This window comes from Oncorhynchus kisutch, linkage group LG7 (genome assembly GCF_002021735.2).
Source record: "Oncorhynchus kisutch isolate 150728-3 linkage group LG7, Okis_V2, whole genome shotgun sequence".
Lineage (NCBI taxonomy): Eukaryota > Metazoa > Chordata > Actinopteri > Salmoniformes > Salmonidae > Oncorhynchus > Oncorhynchus kisutch.
In genome coordinates this window covers 48,165,553-48,187,055 of record NC_034180.2, presented here as the reverse complement: position 1 = coordinate 48,187,055, position 21,503 = coordinate 48,165,553, and the positions used below count along the sequence as shown (strand labels likewise).

Genomic DNA, 21,503 nt, shown 5'->3' with positions numbered 1-21,503 from the left:
AATCAGTGGAAATAAGATGTCTGATCACCTCCCACCCTTCAAGCTCCTCTTTGTCCTGTGTTAGTATCATCTCGTAAACCATGCAGTCAACACTGCCAACATTAGCCTAGCAGCAAAGCAGTAGGCCATCTCTACTTTCATTTACCTCCATCTCACAGTTAGTCAACCAGACCCATCCCTACTACTCTGCATTTCCAGGGTGACAGTGACAAGGTTAGAAACGCTAGCTAGCTCCTCCACTGATATAACAGTCAGCCCAGGTGGAGCGTGATGAATAGACACACAATACAGTAGGTTCTGTCAGCTCTGTAATGCTGATTTATAGGGGAATAACCTGCCAGGTCATTTCATCGATACTTCATAGGATTTAGCTGTTTGTGGATGCGTTCTGTTGATGATTATGAATTGGACAAAGGGAGAGATATGAAAGGGGAACTCATCAAGTGGCACATTGGAGCCTTTGGAGGAAGTACGAATCTTACCTTTGACCTTCGTCGGTATCATCTGTGAAGAATGTGAGCTTGTTCAAAAAGAGCAAATTAATGCATGAGTTCACAGCACCTAAAAGCTAGTCGTAGTAATGTATAACATATACAATTTAATCTGTGACTGCAGCGCTGTTTCTGTGATCTGTTGGCAGGGTCAACACAGATAGACAACTGCTATCTGACTCCACAGGCAAGACTTATGGCCTGAGTGGTTGAGGTTAGACGTCACACTCTGCATCAGCATTATTGGGAATCGACTAGAAAACACATGAAAGTGAATGCAGAGCGAAGAATATGAAAAAGATATATATTGGGAAAACAGCACTCAAAGCCGGGAGAAATGGTTGCAAGCATCAGAAAAGAAGGTAAGATGGAAGTTTCCACTTTTAAAAGCCACCCTTTTCATTTCATTCGATCATATCCACTTCAAGACAAGAATCCACTTCATTCATTTGATTTCTTAACACCATAAACGATTTCAAATGCTGTGTGGTAGAAAAAGTACCCAATTGTCATACATGAGTAAAAGTAAAGATACCTTCACATTATTGTGAAAGTCACCCAGTAAAATACTACTTGAGTAAAAGTCTAAAAGTATTTGATTTTAAATATACTTAAGTATCAAAAGTAAAAGTATAAATGATTTCAAATTCCTTAAATATTGACGATTTTCTTGCTTTTTAAATTTACGGATAGTCAGGGGCACACTACAACACTCAGAAATAGTTTTTCAAATGAAGCATTTGTGTTTAGTGAGTCTGCCAAATCAGAGGTAGTAGAGATGAGCAGGGATGTTCTCTTCATGAGTGTGGGAGTTTGACCATTTTCCTGTCCTGTCCTGTAACGGGTACTTTTGGATGTCAGGGAAAATACATGGAATAGAATGTACATTCTTTTCTTCAGGGACATAGTGAAGTAAAGGTAAAGGTGGTCAAAAATATAAATAGTAAAGTAAAGTAAAGATACCCCCCCCAAAAACCTACTTAAGTAGTACTTTAAAGTATGTTTACTTAAGTACTTTAGACCACTGTTCAAATTTAATCTCAATTAAAAGCCATTGTCATGGTACCAATTTCATTACATCAGTCTCTTATTCATTTAACACCTTATTTCTGTGTCAACTATTCAGATAACGAAGACAGGCAACCTTGAAAAGCTGATGTTGTGCTGTATGTTACCAAATACAGTCTATGCTATTTCCCAATTTCAGGATACTAATTAGTGTTTTTTTGCCACAGAAATCAATGCAATGTGCATATTATGCCTGCCAATCACTTACTGCTTTCAGTGAGTCTTGTAAAGACTTTGTAGGAAATGCAAGGGCTAGCCTAGCATGTCAGAGTCTGGGTTTAACCCACAACTTAAGTCCCTAAGATACCTATCATAAAGTCCAGACTGGCAGGCATAACGTGTTTACAGTAGACTTAAAGCTGCAATATGTGACCCAACTAAATTCACATAGAAATGTGGGTTATAGATCTGTCATTCTCATTGAAAGCAAGTCTAAGAAGTGGTAGATATGTTGCTATTTCTATTCTCTTCCCGTTCTTAAGTTTCATTTTTGTACTCCAGCTTCAAACAGTTGAAAGTACAATCTTTTTGGTTCTGGGACATATATTTCCCAGCGGTTTAGAAGGTACAGTGATTCTCTACACTCTACTTGCTTGTTTTGTCATATAAACTCAAATTAGGCAAACTATTTAAATTTTTGCAACCAGGAAATGGCGGAGCGATTCCTGCATAGCGCATCTTTAACTGACGTATTTCCTACAACCTCACTGCAGTTTTGAATACCATGCATCAATCATTTGTAAGCAGACAGAGTCAAGCCTTTGTCCTACATCATTCTAATGCACTGTAATGTCTTTAATCTTTCAAGCTGGTTAGCCGTGTCAATCTATTTCTGCAATAGCCAACCAGGCTGTGAGAGAGTCACATGATCCCTTAAAAGGGTCCGTCCTCTGAGTTTGGGGCTGGACTGCTGTGACATGAGACCAGTGTGACACTGGCAGTGTGATAGTGAACATCTCCAGGAGTATTGTCTCTGAGCCAGAATCTAAATTCCCAGAGAAAACTGCCCCCTGCTCTTCATTCCCTTTCCTATCTACTTCATTCCCAGCCTCTCTCTTTTTCTTTGTCTGTGTATGTCTTTGTCTCTCTCTCTCACACACACACACACACACACACACACACACACACACACACACACACACACACACACACACACACACACACACACACACACACACACACACACACACACACACACACACACACACACACACACACACACACACACACAAACACACATATTCTCTCTCTCATTTACCATAGAAGGTCAGAGAAACTCATTACGTCAGAGAAAGTTATTGACTCATGCACTCTCCAGATAAAAATGTTCAGTATTCTCCTGTAGATACATACTGTACACAATCTATATAAAACCAAACGTATTCACCAAACAAGCCCCATAACCCCATTCACATCCTTCCTCCTACACACACACAAATCCCTCATGGTGCTGCATCTCGATAGAATCAGAATCTCTTCCTGGTTTGCCAGTGATTTCATGCTGGAGCGGTGTGTAACGGGAGTGACCCATTACAGAATTGTGAGCTGGTTCCTGTTCCCTGGCTGTCAATGGAAAATCATTAGCGCTCTAGCTTCCATCCATCAATACATACCCACAGGCCTTCCTTGGCTGGGGATTTTCACACCAGCTGAATTAGATTTCACCTCCATTTCATGCCTCTCTCTTTCGCTCTTATCTAAGTCCGATTGTGTTTTTATTTTGACCCTTTATTTAACTAAGTCAGTTCTGAACAAATTCATGTCATGCAACCAAACAATGAATACCTTTTGAGAATGTCAAATGTATATTTTTAATCACACTTCAGAAGACAGTCAATATGTAGATGACAAATTGTATAATTATCAATACATGTGCAGAAACATTTTGTTTAGGTCCTGAATATCTAACTTATCTTATGTCTAGTCATGAACTTGAATTTGTACATAAAGAATATTTAGCAATTGCTCACATCCATGGTTGTGGAGTAATTGATTACAGTTAACACTGATACATTATAACACTTTTCTGTTTTTATCAATTACATTTAATTCAACATTGAAAAAATGCGGTAGTTTAAATTTGTTTGACCTTAGCGAGCCTGACCATAAGTCCGAGACCACTATGATGACAGAGACCACTATGATGTCAGAGACCACTATGATGTCAGAGACTAGTATGATGTCAGAGACCACTATGATGACACACCAAATGCATTTGATGGATCTTTTTTGTTTTCTTCTAATGCCTCTTAAGGGGAAAGTAATCCAAAAGCAACTGAAAGTAATCAGATTACATGACTGCTTTTGGGTAATCCAAAAGTTATGTTACTGATTACAAGTTAGGACAGGTAACTAACAGATTACATTTAGAATATAACCTCCAAAACCCTGCTCACAGCCTGAATTAAGACCTAATGATACCATGAGCTGTTTTGACCTCGTTGTCTGTCTGCCTGTCATTCTACTTCCTGCCTAGTTCTCTACATGATCACAAGGATGATCTTCGCAAGCGTCTGTCTTACACCACCCACAAACTAGAGATGGTGGAGTCTGAGTTTGACTCCACCCGTCAGTACCTGGAGACGGAACTCCGTCGAGCCCAGGAAGAGTTGGAGAAATTCACTGACAAACTACGCAGGTATGTCAGTCCTGTTACACCATCTCAGTCCTGTTACAACATGTCAGTCCTGTTACAACATGTCAGTCCTGTTACACCATTCAGTCCTGTTACACCATCTCAGTCCTGTTACACCATCTCAGTCCTGTTACAACATGTCAGTCCTGTTACAACATGTCAGTCCTGTTACAACATGTCAGTCCTGTTACAACATCTCAGTCCTGTTACACCATCTCAGTCCTGTTACAACATGTCAGTCCTGTTACAACATGTCAGTCCTGTTACACCATCTCAGTCCTGTTACACCATCTCAGTCCTGTTACACCATCTCAGTCCTGTTACAACATGTCAGTCCTGTTACAACATGTCAGTCCTGTTACAACATGTCAGTCCTGTTACACCATCTCAGTCCTGTTACAACATGTCAGTCCTGTTACAACATGTCAGTGCTGTTACACCATCTCAGTCCTGTTACAACATGTCAGTCCTGTTACACCATCTTTAGTATCTTACCACAGCTGTTGTGTCTAACAAATCGTGACTATGTCATCGTTCATCTTAACTCAATGAGTCAATGTATTTACACATCTACTAGTTCAACTGAATCTGCATTGGGAATAATCTAATGCAAGGTTCTCCAACTGTTGTCTATGATTCCTCCCTGCAGTAACATACCTTGATTCAACTAATCAATGTCTTCAGTCCAGACCATAATTAGCTAAATCATCTTTGTTACTGCAGAGCTGAATCAAAAGCCAAGTAACTATGAAAGGTAAAGCAATTTACAACCGAATTACTTATGTAGCCAGTGGCTTTTCATTTCCCTAAATTACTGGCCTCATTTGGGCCAGATACAGAGAAAAATACGTTTTGATTTGGAAGTTACCATATTTACTTAAAGTAATAAACATAGCAAATTACTTAGGGGAGACGGGGACAATTCTAACACATTTTGGAGTTGTTTAAAATAAAATATGTATTTACTCTAACAGTGTATAGATTTCAAAATTTCACACAAACAATTAATATTTCTCTGCAAATTTTTTGGGGGGCCTGTGTAAAATGTGGATTCTTCACAATTATATCTTGAAGACCCAACGTCAGAAAATGTCCTGATGTTACAATTAACCCCAATAGCACGGTTAGCTGTATCAGTATATGGGACAGTTGTACCAATGTCTTTAATTGTCAAAATGGCGGGTAGTATAACAATACCACTGATATTTGGATGAAATTACAAAAAATACTTTGTTCTTTTAGGGATGTCATAGTTTAATATTATATTCTGTATTAGTTGTCAAAATGTTCTTAGTTGCACTGCCAAAGTTGCCATAAAGCAGTGTAAATGTGCTATAAATATATGAATGTATCTCTATATTATATCATTCTAGATGAGAGTAAGTTGCGTTACCACTGCATTAAAACCAACCCCAAGCATAGGAGCCTTTACTTATTAATTAAAGTCAATACTAATCAAAAGATCATATCTTATTGATAAAAAATTATTAATGTTTAGATACGTGGAGAATGTTCCACAGATCAAAAATCCAAAAAGAGAAATAACCTTATTTAAAAAGAAAAAAAATATATATATATATATGTATATATATATAAAATCCAAAACAATTGATTAATTTGAAAAGATTCTTCATAGACATGTGGAGACACCAATCAAGCATTGGCACATTGAATAAAACCTTTTGTTTCTAATTTGAGTTATTTAACCTGTTACAACTAACCTGTGTTACAATTGTCCAATGTATCCCCCTGCAATAGCAATATCAATTGAACTTGTGACAGTGAACAAATGAAGCATACAGAACATGTTCTGAGAGAAATCATTGTTGACGTAACCTCCAGGCCCACTTCAGTTCTAGAGCGACGTCATTTCTTCTATAACATACGTTTTTTTTTTACAATGGATCTCAACAGCTGCTTGTCAATGGGGTCAAAAATGCTACAATGTATCCAAACCCCCCATGAGACCAGGGCCAGTGACAATGGATCTCCACAGCTGCTTCGTCAATGGGGTCAAAAATGCTACAATGTATCCAAACCCCCCATGAGACCAGGGCCAGTGACAATGGATCTCCACAGCTGCTTCGTCAATGGGGTCAAAAATGCTACAATGTATCCAAACCCCCCATGAGACCAGGGCCAGTGATAATGGCATGCAGCACTGTGTGGTTTAAAAAAAAAAGAGATAGTAGCCTAATGCTGGTAATGATTGAACTAATGGAAAGTGGAGATGGAAGAGCAGCTTATTCCATTAAAACCCACTAATGTTTTGGAAGCCGACCAGAAACAGTGTTTTGTGCAAGGAAACACACCTCGCGCTGAAACGTTGCCAAAATTCCTCTGCTCATTCATGAGTCATGCGTCAGTCCTATGGGTTTGATTATGCATTCTTCATCGGCTTTTCTCCCCCCCCCCCCCCCCCCAAAAAAAAAGCACAAAAGGAATTCAAAATTCTGCTTTGATCACATTAAATTGTTTTTTCCATGCTTCCATTGTGAGGCTAGGATTCTCGTCCAAAAAGAATTACTGTACAGTATAAATAGTGCAGTACAGACAACCAGAGATATCCATTGAATAATTTTCAAATCCAAATCCATTGCTTTGGATTTTCATATTCATCATCTTGAAAAAAAAGTCAATGAATACTTGGTTTTGAAAGCATGTTCATTCTCTGACTTACATAGCCAATGTTTCACCAATATGTACTCTTTCCTGTCATGCAGGATCCAGAGCAGTTACGCAGCTCAACAGAGGATCAATCAAGACCTTGAGGACAAGGTGCACAGGACGGTAAGACACCTGTTTCGGCCATACTGTACACCACACTGCTTCAGCCATACACCACACTGCTACAGCCATACACTACACTGCTACAGCCATACACCACACTGCTACAGCCATACACTACACTGCTACAGCCCTACACCACACTGCTTCAGCCATACACTACACTGCTTCAGCTGTACACTACACTGCTACAGCCATACACTACACTGCTTCAGCCATACACTACACTGCTTCAGCTGTACACCACACTGCTACAGCCATACACTACACTGCTACAGCCATACACTACACTGCTTCAGCTGTACACTACACTGCTACAGCCATACACTACACTGCTTCAGCCGTACATCACACTGCTACAGCCATACACTACACTGCTACAGCCCTACACCACACTGCTTCAACCATACACTACACTGCTTCAGCTGTACACCACACTGCTACAGCCATACACTACACTGCTACAGCCATACACCACACTGCTACAGCCATACACTACACTGCTACAGCCCTACACCACACTGCTTCAGCCATACACTACACTGCTACAGCCATACACTACATTGCTACAGCCGTACACTACACTGCTACAGCCATACACTACATTGCTACAGCCGTACACTACACTGCTACAGCCGTACACTACACTGCTACAGCCGTACACCACACTGCTACAGCCGTATACCACACTGCTACAGCCATACACTACACTGCTACAGCCATACACCACACTGCTACAGCTATACACCACAGTGCTTCAGCCATACACCACAGTGCTTCAGACATACATTAATTTGAAGCCCACTCCAATACCACACAGTCAGTGGAAGCTAGTGGGAAGAGCTATAGGAGGACAGGCTCATTGTAATGGCTGGAATTAAATAAATGGAACGGAGATAAAACATGTGGTTTCCATATATTTGATGTGTTTGATACTGTTCCATTAATTCCATTACAATGAGCCCGTCCTCCTATAGCTCCTCCCACCAGCTTCCTCTGCACACCGTGTTGGCACCTTTGGGACTTTTCGATTGGTCCCGCCAGTCAAACTCAATCAGGCAGAACTAAAGTAACATCAACCTTCCCATTTGACATCATTGAGCTGATATGCATTGTGTAATGACTTAAAATCAACTGTATTGTTGCTGTCAGTTTGTTGCTAGTTGCCAGCAGCATGGTGTCAGCCTCTGACACTCTATACTGGTGTCAACGGAGCAGCTCAGATACACCATCTAATCTTAGTTCTCCTGGAAACAGACATCCAAGACCAGCCTACATCCAACAGTGTGGGTTGCCAATGGCTCTCCTACAGCCCTTTACTAACTTATAGGCTATTGAACTAACGTGCATTCCATTTAGCCAGAATTGTGAAGGACTAGCCTTGTTTATACCAGAAAGACAATTTGAATTGGCAACATTCCGACCTTAATTGGCATTCCGACCTTAATTGGCATTCCGACCTTAATTGGCATTCCGACCTTAAAGTTACTGTGTGTTACATCACCTTATGCGCCCATAAAATCCTGTCGCTTAAGCATCCACTTCTTTACCCCATCTCTTCACAGCTGGGATGGAGGGGCATTAATGAGATGCTGGTATTGACATTACTGGGATAGATTTGTTGTGTCCTAATGATCCCTGTAAGTACCTCAGCTCTCACTCACTTTGTTCTCATAAATAATGTAGGAGGTGTACAGAGGCTTGCTCTGCTCTCCCCGTCAGCCATTCCAGTCGTTCCCTAGGGTCCTGCAGCTCGCCACGTCAATAAAGCATCTAAGGAATAAGAGATCTATAAAGCAGCTGGCCAGGAATATCTTTATAAGGCAGCTGGACAGGCAGCTCTCTATAAGGCAGCTGGCCAGGAATATCTTTATAAGGCAGCTGGACAGGCAGCTCTCTATAAGGCAGCTGTCTATAAGACAGTCAGTCAAGTAGCTCTCTATAAGGCAGCTGGCCAGGAATATCTTTATAAGGCAGCTGGCCAGGAATATCTTTATAAGGCAGCTGGACAGCAATATCTTTATAAGGCAGCTGGCCAGGAATATCTTTATAAGGCAGCTGGACAGGAATATCTTTATAAGGCAGCTGGCCAGGAATATCTTTATAAGGCAGCTGGACAGGAATATCTTTATAAAGCAGCTGGCCAGGAATATCTTTATAAGGCAGCTGGACAGGAATATCTTTATAAGGCAGCTGGACAGGAATATCTTTATAAGGCAGCTGGACAGGAATATCTTTATAAAGCAGCTGGCCAGGAATATCTTTATAAGGCAGCTGGCCAGGAATATCTTTATAAGGCAGCTGGACAGGCAGCTCTCTATAAGGCAGCTGTCTATAAGACAGTCAGTCAAGTAGCTCTCTATAAGGCAGCTGTCTATAAGACAGTCAGTCAAGTAGCTCTCTATAAGGCAGCTGTCTATAAGACAGGACTCCATAAGATAGTCGATCAGGCAGATCTCTATAAGACAGCTTTCCATAAGACAGTCAGTCAAGACCGTTATCTATAAGCTAGTCGGTAAGGCAGATCTCTATAGGACAGCTCTCTTTATGACAGCTCTGTATAAGACAGTTCACAATTTATTTTTTATTTTTTATTTTTACCTTTATTTACCTAGGCAAGTCAGTTAAGAACAAATTCTTATTTTCAATGACGGCCTAGGAACAGTGGGTTAACTGCCTGTTCAGGGGCAGAACGACAGATTTGTACCTTGTCAGCTCTGGGATTTGAACTTGCAACCTTCCGGTTACTAGTCCAACACTCTAACCACAGTTCTCTTTAAGACCGTTCTCCATAAGACAGCTCTCCAAAAGGCAGTCATTCAGGCAGTTCTCTATAAGACAGTCCTCTGTAAGACAGCTCTCTATGAGACAGCACTCCAAGAGGCAGTCATTCAGGCAGCTCTCTATAAGACAGTCCTCTATAAAACAGCTCTCTATAAGACAGTTGGTAAGACAGTTCTCTATAAGACAGCGCTCTAAAATACAGCTCTTTATAAGATAGCTCTATAAAACAGCTCTCTAATAGGCAGTCAATCAGACTGCTCTCTATAACACAGCTCTCAATAAGACAGCTCTCTATAAGACAGCTCTCTAAGAGGCAGTCGGTCAGGCAGCTCTCTATACGGCAGCTCTCTAAAGTACACTTCCCTGTGTGGCAGCTCTCTATAAGACAGTTCTCTTTAAAACAGTTCTCTATAAGACTGCTTTCCAAGAGGCTGTCATTCAGGCAGCTCTCTATAAGACACCTCTCTATAAGACATCTCTGTTTAGGACAGTTTTCTATAAACCAGCTCTCTATAAGACAGCTCTCTATGAGACAGTTCTCTATAAAACAGTTCTCTATTAAACAGCTTTCTATAAGTCAGTCGGTCAGACAGCTCTCTGTAGGACAGCTCTCTATAAGACAGCTCTCTATACAGCTGCTCTCTATAAGACAGCTCTCTATAAAACAGCTCTCTATACAACTGCTCTCTATTAAACAGCTCTCTATACAGCTGCTCTCTATAAGACAGCTCTCTATAAGACAGCTCTCTATACAGCTGCTCTCTATCAGGCAGCTCTCTATAAGGCAGCTCTCTATAAGGCAGCTCTCTATAAGACAGCTCTCTATAAGACAGCTCTCTATACAGCTGCTCTCTATCAGGCAGCTCTCTATAAGGCAGCTCTCTATAAGGCAGCTCTCTATAAGACAGGACGCAGGCATCTCTCTATATGACAGCTCTCTATAAGACACCTCTCTATAAGACATCTCTGTTTAGGACAGTTTTCTATAAACCAGCTCTCTATAAGACAGCTCTCTATGAGACAGTTCTCTATAAAACAGTTCTCTATTAAACAGCTTTCTATAAGTCAGTCGGTCAGACAGCTCTCTGTGGGACAGCGCTCTATCAGGCAGCTCTCTATAAGACAGCTCTCTATAAGACAGCTCTCTTTACAGCTGCTCTCTATCAGGCAGCTCTCTATAAGACAGCTCTCTATACAGCTGCTCTCTATCAGGCTGCTCTCTATAAGACAGCTCTCTATAAGACAGCTCTCTATACAGCTGCTCTCTATCAGGCTGCTCTCTATAAGACAGCTCTCTATCAGACAGCTCTCTATACAGCTGCTCTCTATCAGGCAGCTCTCTATAAGACAGCTCTCTATAAGACAGCTCTCTATAAGACAGCTCTCTATCAGGCAGCTCTCTATAAGGCAGCTCTCTATACAGCTGCTCTCTATAAGGCAGCTCTCTGTAAGACAGCTCTCTATACAGCTGCTCTCTATAAGGCAGCTCTCTGTAAGACAGCTCTCTATACAGCTGCTCTCTATAAGGCAGCTCTCTGTACAGCTGCTCTCTATCAGGCAGCTCTCTATAAGGCAGCTCTCTATAAGGCAGCTCTCTATACAGCTGCTCTCTATAAGGCAGCTCTCTATAAGGCAGCTCTCTATAAGACAGTCCGCAGGCATCTCTCTATATGACAGCTCTTTATAAGACACCTCTCTATAAGACATCTCTGTTTAGGACAGTTTTCTATAAACCAGCTCTCTATAAGACAGCTCTCTATGAGACAGTTCTCTATAAAACAGTTCTCTATTAAACAGCTCTCTATAAGTCAGTCGGTCAGACAGCTCTCTGTAGAACAGCGCTCTATCAGGCAGCTCTCTATAAGACAGCTCTCTATAAGACAGCTCTCTATACAGCTGCTCTCTATCAGGCAGCTCTCTATAAGACAGCTCTCTATACAGCTGCTCTCTATCAGGCAGCTCTCTATAAGACAGCTCTCTATAAGACAGCTCTCTATACAGCTGCTCTCTATCAGGCAGCTCTCTATAAGGCAGCTCTCTATAAGACAGCTCTCTATAAGACAGCTCCCTATACAGCTGCTCTCTATCAGGCGGCTCTCTATAAGGCAGCTCTCTATACAGCTGCTCTCTATAAGGCAGCTCTCTATAAGGCAGTTCTCTATACAGCTGCTCTCTATAAGGCAGCTCTCTGTACAGCTGCTCTCTATAAGGCAGCTCTCTGTACAGCTGCTCTCTATAAGGCAGCTCTCTATAAGACAGTCCGCAGGCATCTCTCTATATGACAGCTCTCTTTAAGGCAGCTCTCCATGAGACAGTTCTCTATAAGACAGCTCTTTATAATACAGGCGGTCAGGCAGCTCTCTATATGCGTCACACTCTAGTCAGTTGAGAAATCATGTTTACCTCCCCTCTCACCATTCCAATTAGATTTAAATTCCGCTTGGTAAATAAACAAGTCGATGGCTTGATAGTTATTGGTTCACAGGTCTCCACGGCACTCCTTATGTGACATTTACAATGGAGTTCTTTGAATATTTTATAGTGTTTAAGACGAAAAGGCTATCAAATATTAATGTTGATGATAAGGCTGACCTGTTGCTCAGGGTCAAGCATGAGTGCATTAAAAAAAGGAGAGCTCCATCTCTGTCTCACTGAGCAACACACAGAGCATAGAGAACACCACACACACCTTAATCTCTCGTGGACAGACTACATAACATAAATGGTATCTTTAACATCAGTCAAAAGATTGCTGGTTGTGACAACTAACGAGCGACAGTAGTTCTAGTGCTTTGATGTTCCGTCACTGGTTATTTGGATGTATAAGGTTTGGTGGGTGCGGCGTTTCAAGCAGAACGTTTTTGGAAAGGAGGTGGGGCTTTGGCTGAGTTTCTGTTTTAGGCTAGTGGAGACTTAGCTAATCTCATTAGTGTATTTTCTCATGCATCTTCTCCAGAACCTAATCGAGCATCTGATGTAATTACGCAAGATTTTTGGGGTGGTTTCCGAGATTACACACACTCAACCACCCGTCACGCGCGCACGCACACACACACACACACACACACATAAATCATCTATAAGCATATGTCACACTCTAAATGGTGTCTAACGAGTGACATAACAATTACCACAGTAGGGTGAATTGTCTAATGTGACATAACGCACTATGTATGTTTATACCCCATTTATAGAGTGTGACTTACGCTCATTAGATGATTTGTGAAGCATTCATGTAGTGCTTATGAAGCCTTTATGTATGCTATATAAGATCGTTATAAGGTGTACTTTGTTTAAAGTAAAACCCATTATAACATAGGCATAATAACCAACAACTATCATGTAAAAAAACAACTATCCCAAAATGTATGAGGAAAATGATAAGAGTAAAAACACCTGAGAAGGGTTTAATGATTATTCCATACTCCTGCTGAATTGAGGTGGGGCGGTCTCTCTCAGTGATCGGCTACTGTATGTGGTCTTTGGTGTGAAATCTTAGATGAGAACTCCGGTATAAATCGATCGAAACACAAGCAGTCTCATGGTGAGAGGCCCCTCTCTTGCCACGCTCAAAGTAGTTACATGATCAGAGACGCAGCGCAATCAATGTCCAAAATGATTGCCCTGCCATGGAACCTTGTTAGAAAACTATTACTCCCCCTGTCTCCCCAGTCGAGAGCTCCCCTTTCCCATTCGTTCCTCCTTCAGACACCGAAGACAATGTCATTACTGTTCAAGATGAGACCGCGGCCACACTACAGGTCCATATTTAAGACGTATCATGATTAAAACTATATTTATTTTTTTATCTCATCAGAATATAAATTTGAGTCACCATGGCTCCCTATCTGTGAGGACGTTTTAATAGAAGACGACCGTGTGTGAAATTAATTTATTTTCCCAATCACCTCTTCTTAGATGATTAAAGACAAAGTGATTTCCTCAGGCAACTGTTCATACAGAAGATAGTGATTTGACTAGTTCCAAAAGTATGGCCATCAAAGCACAACCAACGCGCAACATTGTCTCAACGTTGATTCCAGCCATCCCTATTTGTGGGCTACATGTTTTGCACTCTATCCATTGGTGCTGAGGTATAAGACGACATGACCGATTTTGAACATTGATCTAAGAAAACTCTATAATTTACACCAATTCTATAGTGTTTGTGTATTATTTGTTGTTTCTTCACCCATCGCTTAGCCTGGATTTTTGTAAGGTCTGAGTAATCCTCATTGCATTGTCATACGGAGAAAAGACAAGAGACGAAAAATGTATCACAAATCATATTCTGTCACGCACACTTCTTTTGTATTCCAGTTGTGAAATTATTTGGTGGTTGGCTTTTCAAAATAATAGTCTGTCTAGCGACCTTGGTGTAAATAATCACTGTTCATGACAGGAAATAGTAAAGGATTTCCTCAGAAGTATGCCTGATTCTGATTGCCATTCCTTTATTATGTCTCACAATGGTATTTTCAAGTGGAAAATATTTATAGAGCAGGAAACGGTCTTAGATAGACACTGCGGGAAAATAGGTTCAAGCAAATCAAACATGCAATTAGGAAGTTCTGAGCAGAAACCAAGAAGGTCATAAAAAAAAATACAAACCAAACAATTGAACCAACACCCTAGAGAATGTAGAATGTAGAATGTAGAATGTAGTGTAAGTGGGTTGTCAGAAAGTGTTTACATTATTTTATGTAGCGACAGGAGTAGTTTCTAAACGTGTTACCTGACTAGGGCCCAGAGATTCTCCTGGTCAAGTCACCTGGTCAGGTAACAACTCCTGGCCCTATTTGTGTGGAATGCAGCCCTCCCTGGCTGTGCTGACTGTAGTGTTGACAGAGGGTTCTTGTCCATTGCTACTTCCCATTCTGAGATGGCTACCCCCTTCTGGGACGCCCCCTTCTGGGACGGCCCTTAGGAAAATCAGATCACGCCTCCATTCTGCCCCCCCCCACCCCCCCTTCTATAGGCAGACACTTAAACAGGAAGTACCCGTAGTAAGGACTGTTCAACATTGGTCTGACCAATCGGAATCTATGCTTCAAGATTGTGATATGTTCCCGGGTTGCCTCTGAGAATAATATGGACGTATACACAGTGACTAAGTTCATCAGGAAGTGCATAGAAGATGTTGTTACCACTGTGACAATTATAACTTATTCAATCCAAAAAACGTGGATAGATGGCAGCATTCTTACAAAACTGGAAGCACGAACACCGCATTTAACCACGGCAAAGTGACTGGGAACATGGATGAGTACAAACAGTCCAGCTATGACCTATATAAGGCAAACAGACAGGCAAAACAATGGAGTCACAGCATCTATAGCCGCGTCCTCAGAGCATGTGCAGACCAGCTGGCTGGAGTGTTTTCAGACATATTCAATCTCTCCCCATCCCAGTTCCTGAACCCAAGAAAGCAAAGGTAATTGAACTAAATGACTATCGCCCCGTAACGCTCACTTCTGTCATCATGAAGCGCTTTGAGAGGCTAGTTAAGGGTCATATAATCTCCACCTTACCTGACAGCCAAGACCCACTACAATTTGCATACCGCCCCAACAGATCCATGCTGATGCAATTGCCTGTACACAGCCCTATCCCATCTTGACAAGAGGAATACCTATGTAAGAATGCTGTTCAGACAACAGCTCAGCCTTCAACACCACAGTACACTCCAAGCTCATCCCTAAGCTCGGGGCCCTGGGTCTGAACTCTGCCCTGTGCAACTGGGTCCTGGACTTCATGACGGGCCGACCCCAGTTGGTGAAGGTAGGTCCTCAACAAGGGGGGCCCCACAAGGGTGCGTGCTCAGCCCCCTCCTGTACTCCCAGTTCACTCATGACTGCATGGTCTCTTTCTCCATCATCAAGTTTGCAGATGACACAACAGTGGTAGGCCTGATTACCAACAATGACGAGTTAGCCTACAGGGAGGAGGTGAGGGCTCTGGCGGAGTGGTGCCAGAAAATAACCTCTCCCTCAGCGTCAGCAAAATGAAGGAGCTGATCGTGATCTTCAGGAGACAGCAGAAGGAAAACGCCCCATCCACATCAATGGGCCGCATTGGAGAGGGTGAAAAGCTGCAAATTCCTCGGTGTTCACATTATACTGACAACCTGAAATGGTCAATCCACACAGACAGTGTGGTGAAGAAGGCGCAACAGCGCCTCTTCAACCTCATGAGGCTGAAGGAATTTGTCTTGGCCCCTAAGACACTCATAAACTTCTACAGATACACCATTGAGAGCATCCTATTGGGCTTTATCACCGCCCAGTACAGCAACTGCACCGCCAATAACCGCAGGGCTCTCCAGAGGGTGGTGTGGTTAGCCGGGGGCACACTGCCTGCCCTCCAGGACATCTACAGCACATGGTGTCACAGGAGACCAAGGAGATCATCAAGGACATCAGCCAGCCAAGCCACGGCCTGTTCACCCCCCTACCATCTAGAAGGTGGAGACAGCACAGGTGCATCAAAGCTGGGATCGAGAGACAGAAAAACAGATTCTATCTCCAAGCCATCAGACTGTTAAACAGTCATTTTTCAGCCACTCCATAAAAAGTATTGTAAAATAACTATAGTTTTGGCAAGTCGGTTAGGACATCTACTTGGTGCATGACACAAGTCATTTTCCCAACAATTGTTCACAGACAGAATATTTCACTTATCATTCACTGTATCACAATTTCAGTGGGTCATACGTTTACAGTTGACTGTGCCTATGCATGGCTTTAGAAGCTTCTGATAGGCTAATTGACATCATTTGAGTCAATTGGAGGTGTACCTGTGGATGTATTTCAAGGCCTACCTTCAAACTCAGTGTCTCTTTGCTTGACATCATGGGAAAATCAAAGGAAATCAGCCAAGGCCTCAGAAAAAAAATTGTGGAGCTCCACAAGTATGGTTCATCGTCGGGAGCAATTTCCAAATGCCTGAAGAAACCACGTTCATCTGTACAAACGATAGTACGCAAGTATAAACACCATGGGACCACGCAGCCGTCATACCGCTCAGGTAGAAGACTCGTTCTGTCTCCTAGAGATGAACGTACTTTGGTGCGAAAAGTGCAAATCAATCCCAGAACAACAGCAAAGGACCTTGTGAAGATGCTAGAGGAACCAGGTACAAAAGTATTTATATCCACAGTAAAAACGAGTCATATATCGTCATAGAAAAGCCGCTCAGCAAGGAGAAGACACTGCTCGAAAAACCTCCATAAAAAAGCCAGACTACGGTTTGCAACTGCACATGGGGACAAAGATCATACTTTTTGGAGAAATGTCCTCTGGTCTGATGAAACAAAAATAGAACTGTTTTTCGCCATAATGACCATCGTTATGTTTGGAGGACAAAATGGGCGGCTTGAAAGCCGAAGAACACCATCCCAACCGTGAAGCATGGGGGTGGCAGCATCATGAAGTGGGGGTGCTTTGCTTCAGGAGGAACTGGTGCACTTCAAAAAATAGATTGAATCATGGGAATGGAAGATTATGTAGATATTTTGAAGCAACATCTCAAGACATCAGTCAGGAAGTTAAAGCTTGGTAGCAAATGGATCTTTCAAATGGACAATGACCCCGAGCATACTTACAAAGTTATGGCTTAAGGACAACAAAATCAAGGTTTTGGAATGGCCATCACAAAGCCCTGACCTCAATCCTATAGGAAATTTGTGGGCAGAACTGAAAAAGCGTTTGTGACCAAGGAGGCCTACAAACAAATTTTCCCATGATGTAACTGGAAAAATGAGAGATATTCTTCTTCTCTATTTTTGTTTTATTATTTCACTGCCATACTTTGTTCGATCTTGTCTAGCCATCTTGTCTCAAGAGGACCACAATGGAAATAAGTCCCAGACTTTATTGTGTGTTATCCTCAATGATTTTATTCATGTGCATGTATGGCTTTTACGATTTATGTGTTCTTGTTTTATAAAATGGTCGAATTAATAAACTAAACTAAACTAAACCTGACTCAGTTACACCAGCTCTGTCAGGAGGAATGGGCCAAAATTCACCCAACTTATTGTGGGAAGCTTGTGGAAGGCTACCTGAAACGTTGGACCCAAGTTAAACAATCTAAAGGCAATGATACCAAATACTAATTGAGTGTATTTAAACTTCTGACCCACTGGGAAAGTGATGAAAGAAATAAAAGCTGAAATAAATAATTCTCTCTACTATTGTTCTGACATTTCACATTCTTAAAATAAAGTGGTGATCTTAACTGAGCTAAAACAGGGAATTTGTACTGGGATTAAATGTCAGGAATTGTGAAACACTGAGTTTAAATGTTTTTGGCTAAGGTGTATGTAAACGTCCGACTTCAACTGAACACTGGTCACTTTATGAATGTTTACATACTGTTTTACCCACTTTATATGTATATACTGTTTTCTAGTCAAGTCTCATCCTATATAACTACTGCTCCTTTACACACCTTTTCTATTCATATACTATCCATAATGTCTATACAAAACATCATATACATACATTTACATTTTAGTCAATTAGCGTCTTACAGTTAGTGCATTCATCTTAAGATAGCTAGGTATGTAACAGTCTTCTTCCTCCTCTGACGAGGAGTAGTAGGAAGGATCGGAGTACCAATGCGCAGGACCAATGATACTTTTAATAGAACACAGAAAAATACAAAATAACAAAGTGAAATAACAAAAAATGAAACAGTTCAGTGTGGAACACACAGACACAGAAAAAAATCACCCACAACTCAAGGGTGAAAACAACATCCCACAACCTAAGGTGGCAAAGCAGGCTGCCTAAGTATGGGTGTGATTTGGGTGGGCATTCTATGTTCTTTATTTCTAGGTTTTGTGTTTCTATGTTTTGGCCGGGTATGGTTCTCAATCAGGGACAGCTGTCTATTGTTGTCTCTGATTGGGAATCATACTTAGGCAGCCTGCTTTGCCACCTTAGGTTGTGGGATGTTGTTTTTTTGTTAGCTCTGTAGCCTTCAGAACGTGACGTTCGTTTGTTGTTTTGTTTAGTGTTCAGTTGTAAATGAAGTATGAACACTTACCACGCTGCACCTTGGTCCGACTACTCTTCCTCTTCCGACAAGCGTTACAGTAGGAAACGTTCCACAGCTCCATGCTGACCTGATGGCATCACACAGTTGCTGCAGATTGGAGTGCGGTACATTCATGCTGTGAACAGCCCATTCCTCTTTGCATCCCTTATTTGTTGAACATGGAACGAGGGAGAGCTCTGTTCGTTATTCGGAAAGTTTGTTGTTTTGGAATGTTTTGAAAGTCTTTGAAGTGTTCTATTGATCAAGTATGGTTACTAGCTAGCTACCTTTAAAGTCTGGATCCCGTGACACGGTTGGCATCAGTTGCTGGGACCGCTGCTATCTGTCCAGGGATCCTGTTGACCAAGGGTCTGAGGAGCTGCTTGGCACAGTATATCAAGCTAGCAGGGTTTTCTTGAGGGCTTGAACGCAGCCCGCGATGTGGTTAGCCAATGTGGTAGGGACTCCGGATTGTCCTGGGCTTGTAGCTGTCTAGATCCTGCTGTTTGTTGCTGTTTCCATCTTCCCTGCGACGTGCCCTGTCTGGAACTGGGAGCAGTAACAGCATAGATGATGTTGCTACCATGACAAAGACCAACGCCGGAGTGTCACGGTCTGACTCTTATTTCCTTTGTTTTGTATTTATTTAGTTTGGTCAGGGCGTGAGTTGGGGTGGGCAGTCTATGTTTGTTTTTCTATGATCTATGAAACCTGAAACCAAAAGGGAGGGTTAGGGGGGGTGTCTAGTGTCGGTGGCGGCTCTGGTGCGGGACGAAGAACCCGCTCAGCTTGCAGATCCACCATCTTTGGTGGCGGCTCTGGTGCGGGCCGAAGAACCCGCTCATCCTGCGGATTCAGCAATGGACCCAGGCTGAACACTGTGCCTAGACTGGACCTAGATGCTGAGGAATGCTCCTGCCATGGAGCGAGACTGGACACTGACCCTGGCCTGGACATCGGTGCAGAGGAAGGCTCCTGCCATGGAGCGGGACTGGACGCCATGTCTGGACTGGGCATTAGTCCTGAACTGTTGCCGGAAGCTCTGGGCTGGGAACTGTCGCCGGAAGCTCTGGACTGGGAACTGTCGCCGGAAGCTCTGGACTGGGAACTGTTGCCAGAAGCTCTGGACTGGGAACCGTCGCCGGAAGCTCTGGACTGGGAACCGTCGCCAGAAGCTCTGGACTGGGAACTGTCGCCGGAAGCTTTGGACTGGGAACTGTCGCCGGAAGCTCTGGACTGGGGATCGTCGCAGGAAGCCTGGTGCGTGGAGCCAGCACTGGTGGTACCGGACTGGTGACACGCACCTCAAGGCGAGCGCGAGGAGCAGGCACAGGACGTACTGGACTGGGGAGGCGCACTGGAGGCCTGATGCGTGGGGCCGGTACAGGTGGCACCGGACTGGTGACACGCACTTCAGGGCGAGTTCGGGGAGAAGGAACAGGACGTACTGGGTTGTGAAGGCGCACCGGAGACCTGGTGCGTATAGCCTGCATCAATGGTACCGGTTCGATGACACACCTCACACGGCAAGTGCGAGGAGCTAGCACAGGACGCACTGGGCTGTGGAGGCACACTGGAGACCTGGTGCGTAGAACCGGCACAAATTGTACCGGAACGATGACAAACTTCGCATGGCGAGTGCGAGGAGCTAGCATAGGACGTACTGGGCTGTGGGGGCGTACATCTGGGCGAGAGCAAGGAACAGGCACAGGACGTAGGGGACTGGGGAGGCGCACTGGGACCAGCATGTAATTCTATGAATCTTACCGAGTTGATTAACTCACCCACTCGCCCAACTCTTAAATGCCCAGATAAATCTACCCTGATTGATTTGATAATGACAAATGTTCCACATAAATATTCTACGGTTGGTGTTTTTTGTAATGATTTAAGTGACCATTGTGCTGTTGTTGCTATTAGAAATACTAAGGTTCTTAAGACAAACCCACGTTTTATTCGTAAGATACATTTTAAGTGTTTTAATGAGCTGGCTTTCTTTCATGATTTGTTTTATTTTGACTGGAGCAGATTGAGTTTATCCCTGATGTGGAAACTGCCTGGAAATTCTTTCATGGTGTTTTCTTCCAAATAGGAACAAACATGCCCCATTCCGCAAGTTCAGGGTTAATGGTGGGATAATCCATGGTTTTCTTCTGAGCTGTCTTGTATTATTCACGACAGTAATCTAGCCTGGGCTAAAGCAAGGAAATCATGTTCTGATGCTGATTGGATTATTTTTAGGCAGTTATGAAACAATTGTTATTTTCTTCTCAGGAAGGCCAAGTCTGAGTATTTTATGTCTGTTACCACTGATAACCTGAATGACCCTAGAAAGTTTTGGAAGGCTATTAAGCCTATGTCTGGTAACAGTAATGTTAATGAATTACTGTCATGTGTTTTGAAGGACTATGTTGCTGTATATGACAAAACTGAAATGCTGAATTGTTTCAATGAGCACTTTATCATCTGGTAGGCTGTTTGATTCAGTGTCCTTTGTCTCTGTACAACCCTGTGTGGATGAACCAGTGTCCTTTGTCTCTGTACAAACCTGTGTGGATGAACCAGTGTCCTCTGTCTCTGTACAACCCTGTGTGGATGAACCAGTGTCCTTTGTCTCTGTACAACCCTGTGTGGATGAACCAGTGTCCTTTGTCTCTGTACAACCCTGTGTGGATGAACCAGTGTCCTTTGTCTCT

At 42.6% G+C, this 21,503-nt stretch overlaps 1 protein-coding gene across 1 annotated transcript in view; it reads left to right on the top strand.

The window, feature by feature from the left end:
• Positions 1-646: 646 nt before the first annotated feature.
• LOC109893814 (brain-enriched guanylate kinase-associated protein) overlaps positions 647-21,503 on the top strand; it is a 55,527-nt gene continuing 34,670 nt past the window's right edge. The window contains exons 1-3 of the mRNA XM_020487013.2: positions 647-853; positions 4,036-4,197; positions 6,918-6,984. Of these exons, the coding sequence (XP_020342602.1) occupies positions 783-853; positions 4,036-4,197; positions 6,918-6,984 (300 nt within the window). The 5' untranslated portion in view covers positions 647-782. The remainder of the gene's footprint in view (positions 854-4,035; positions 4,198-6,917; positions 6,985-21,503) is intronic.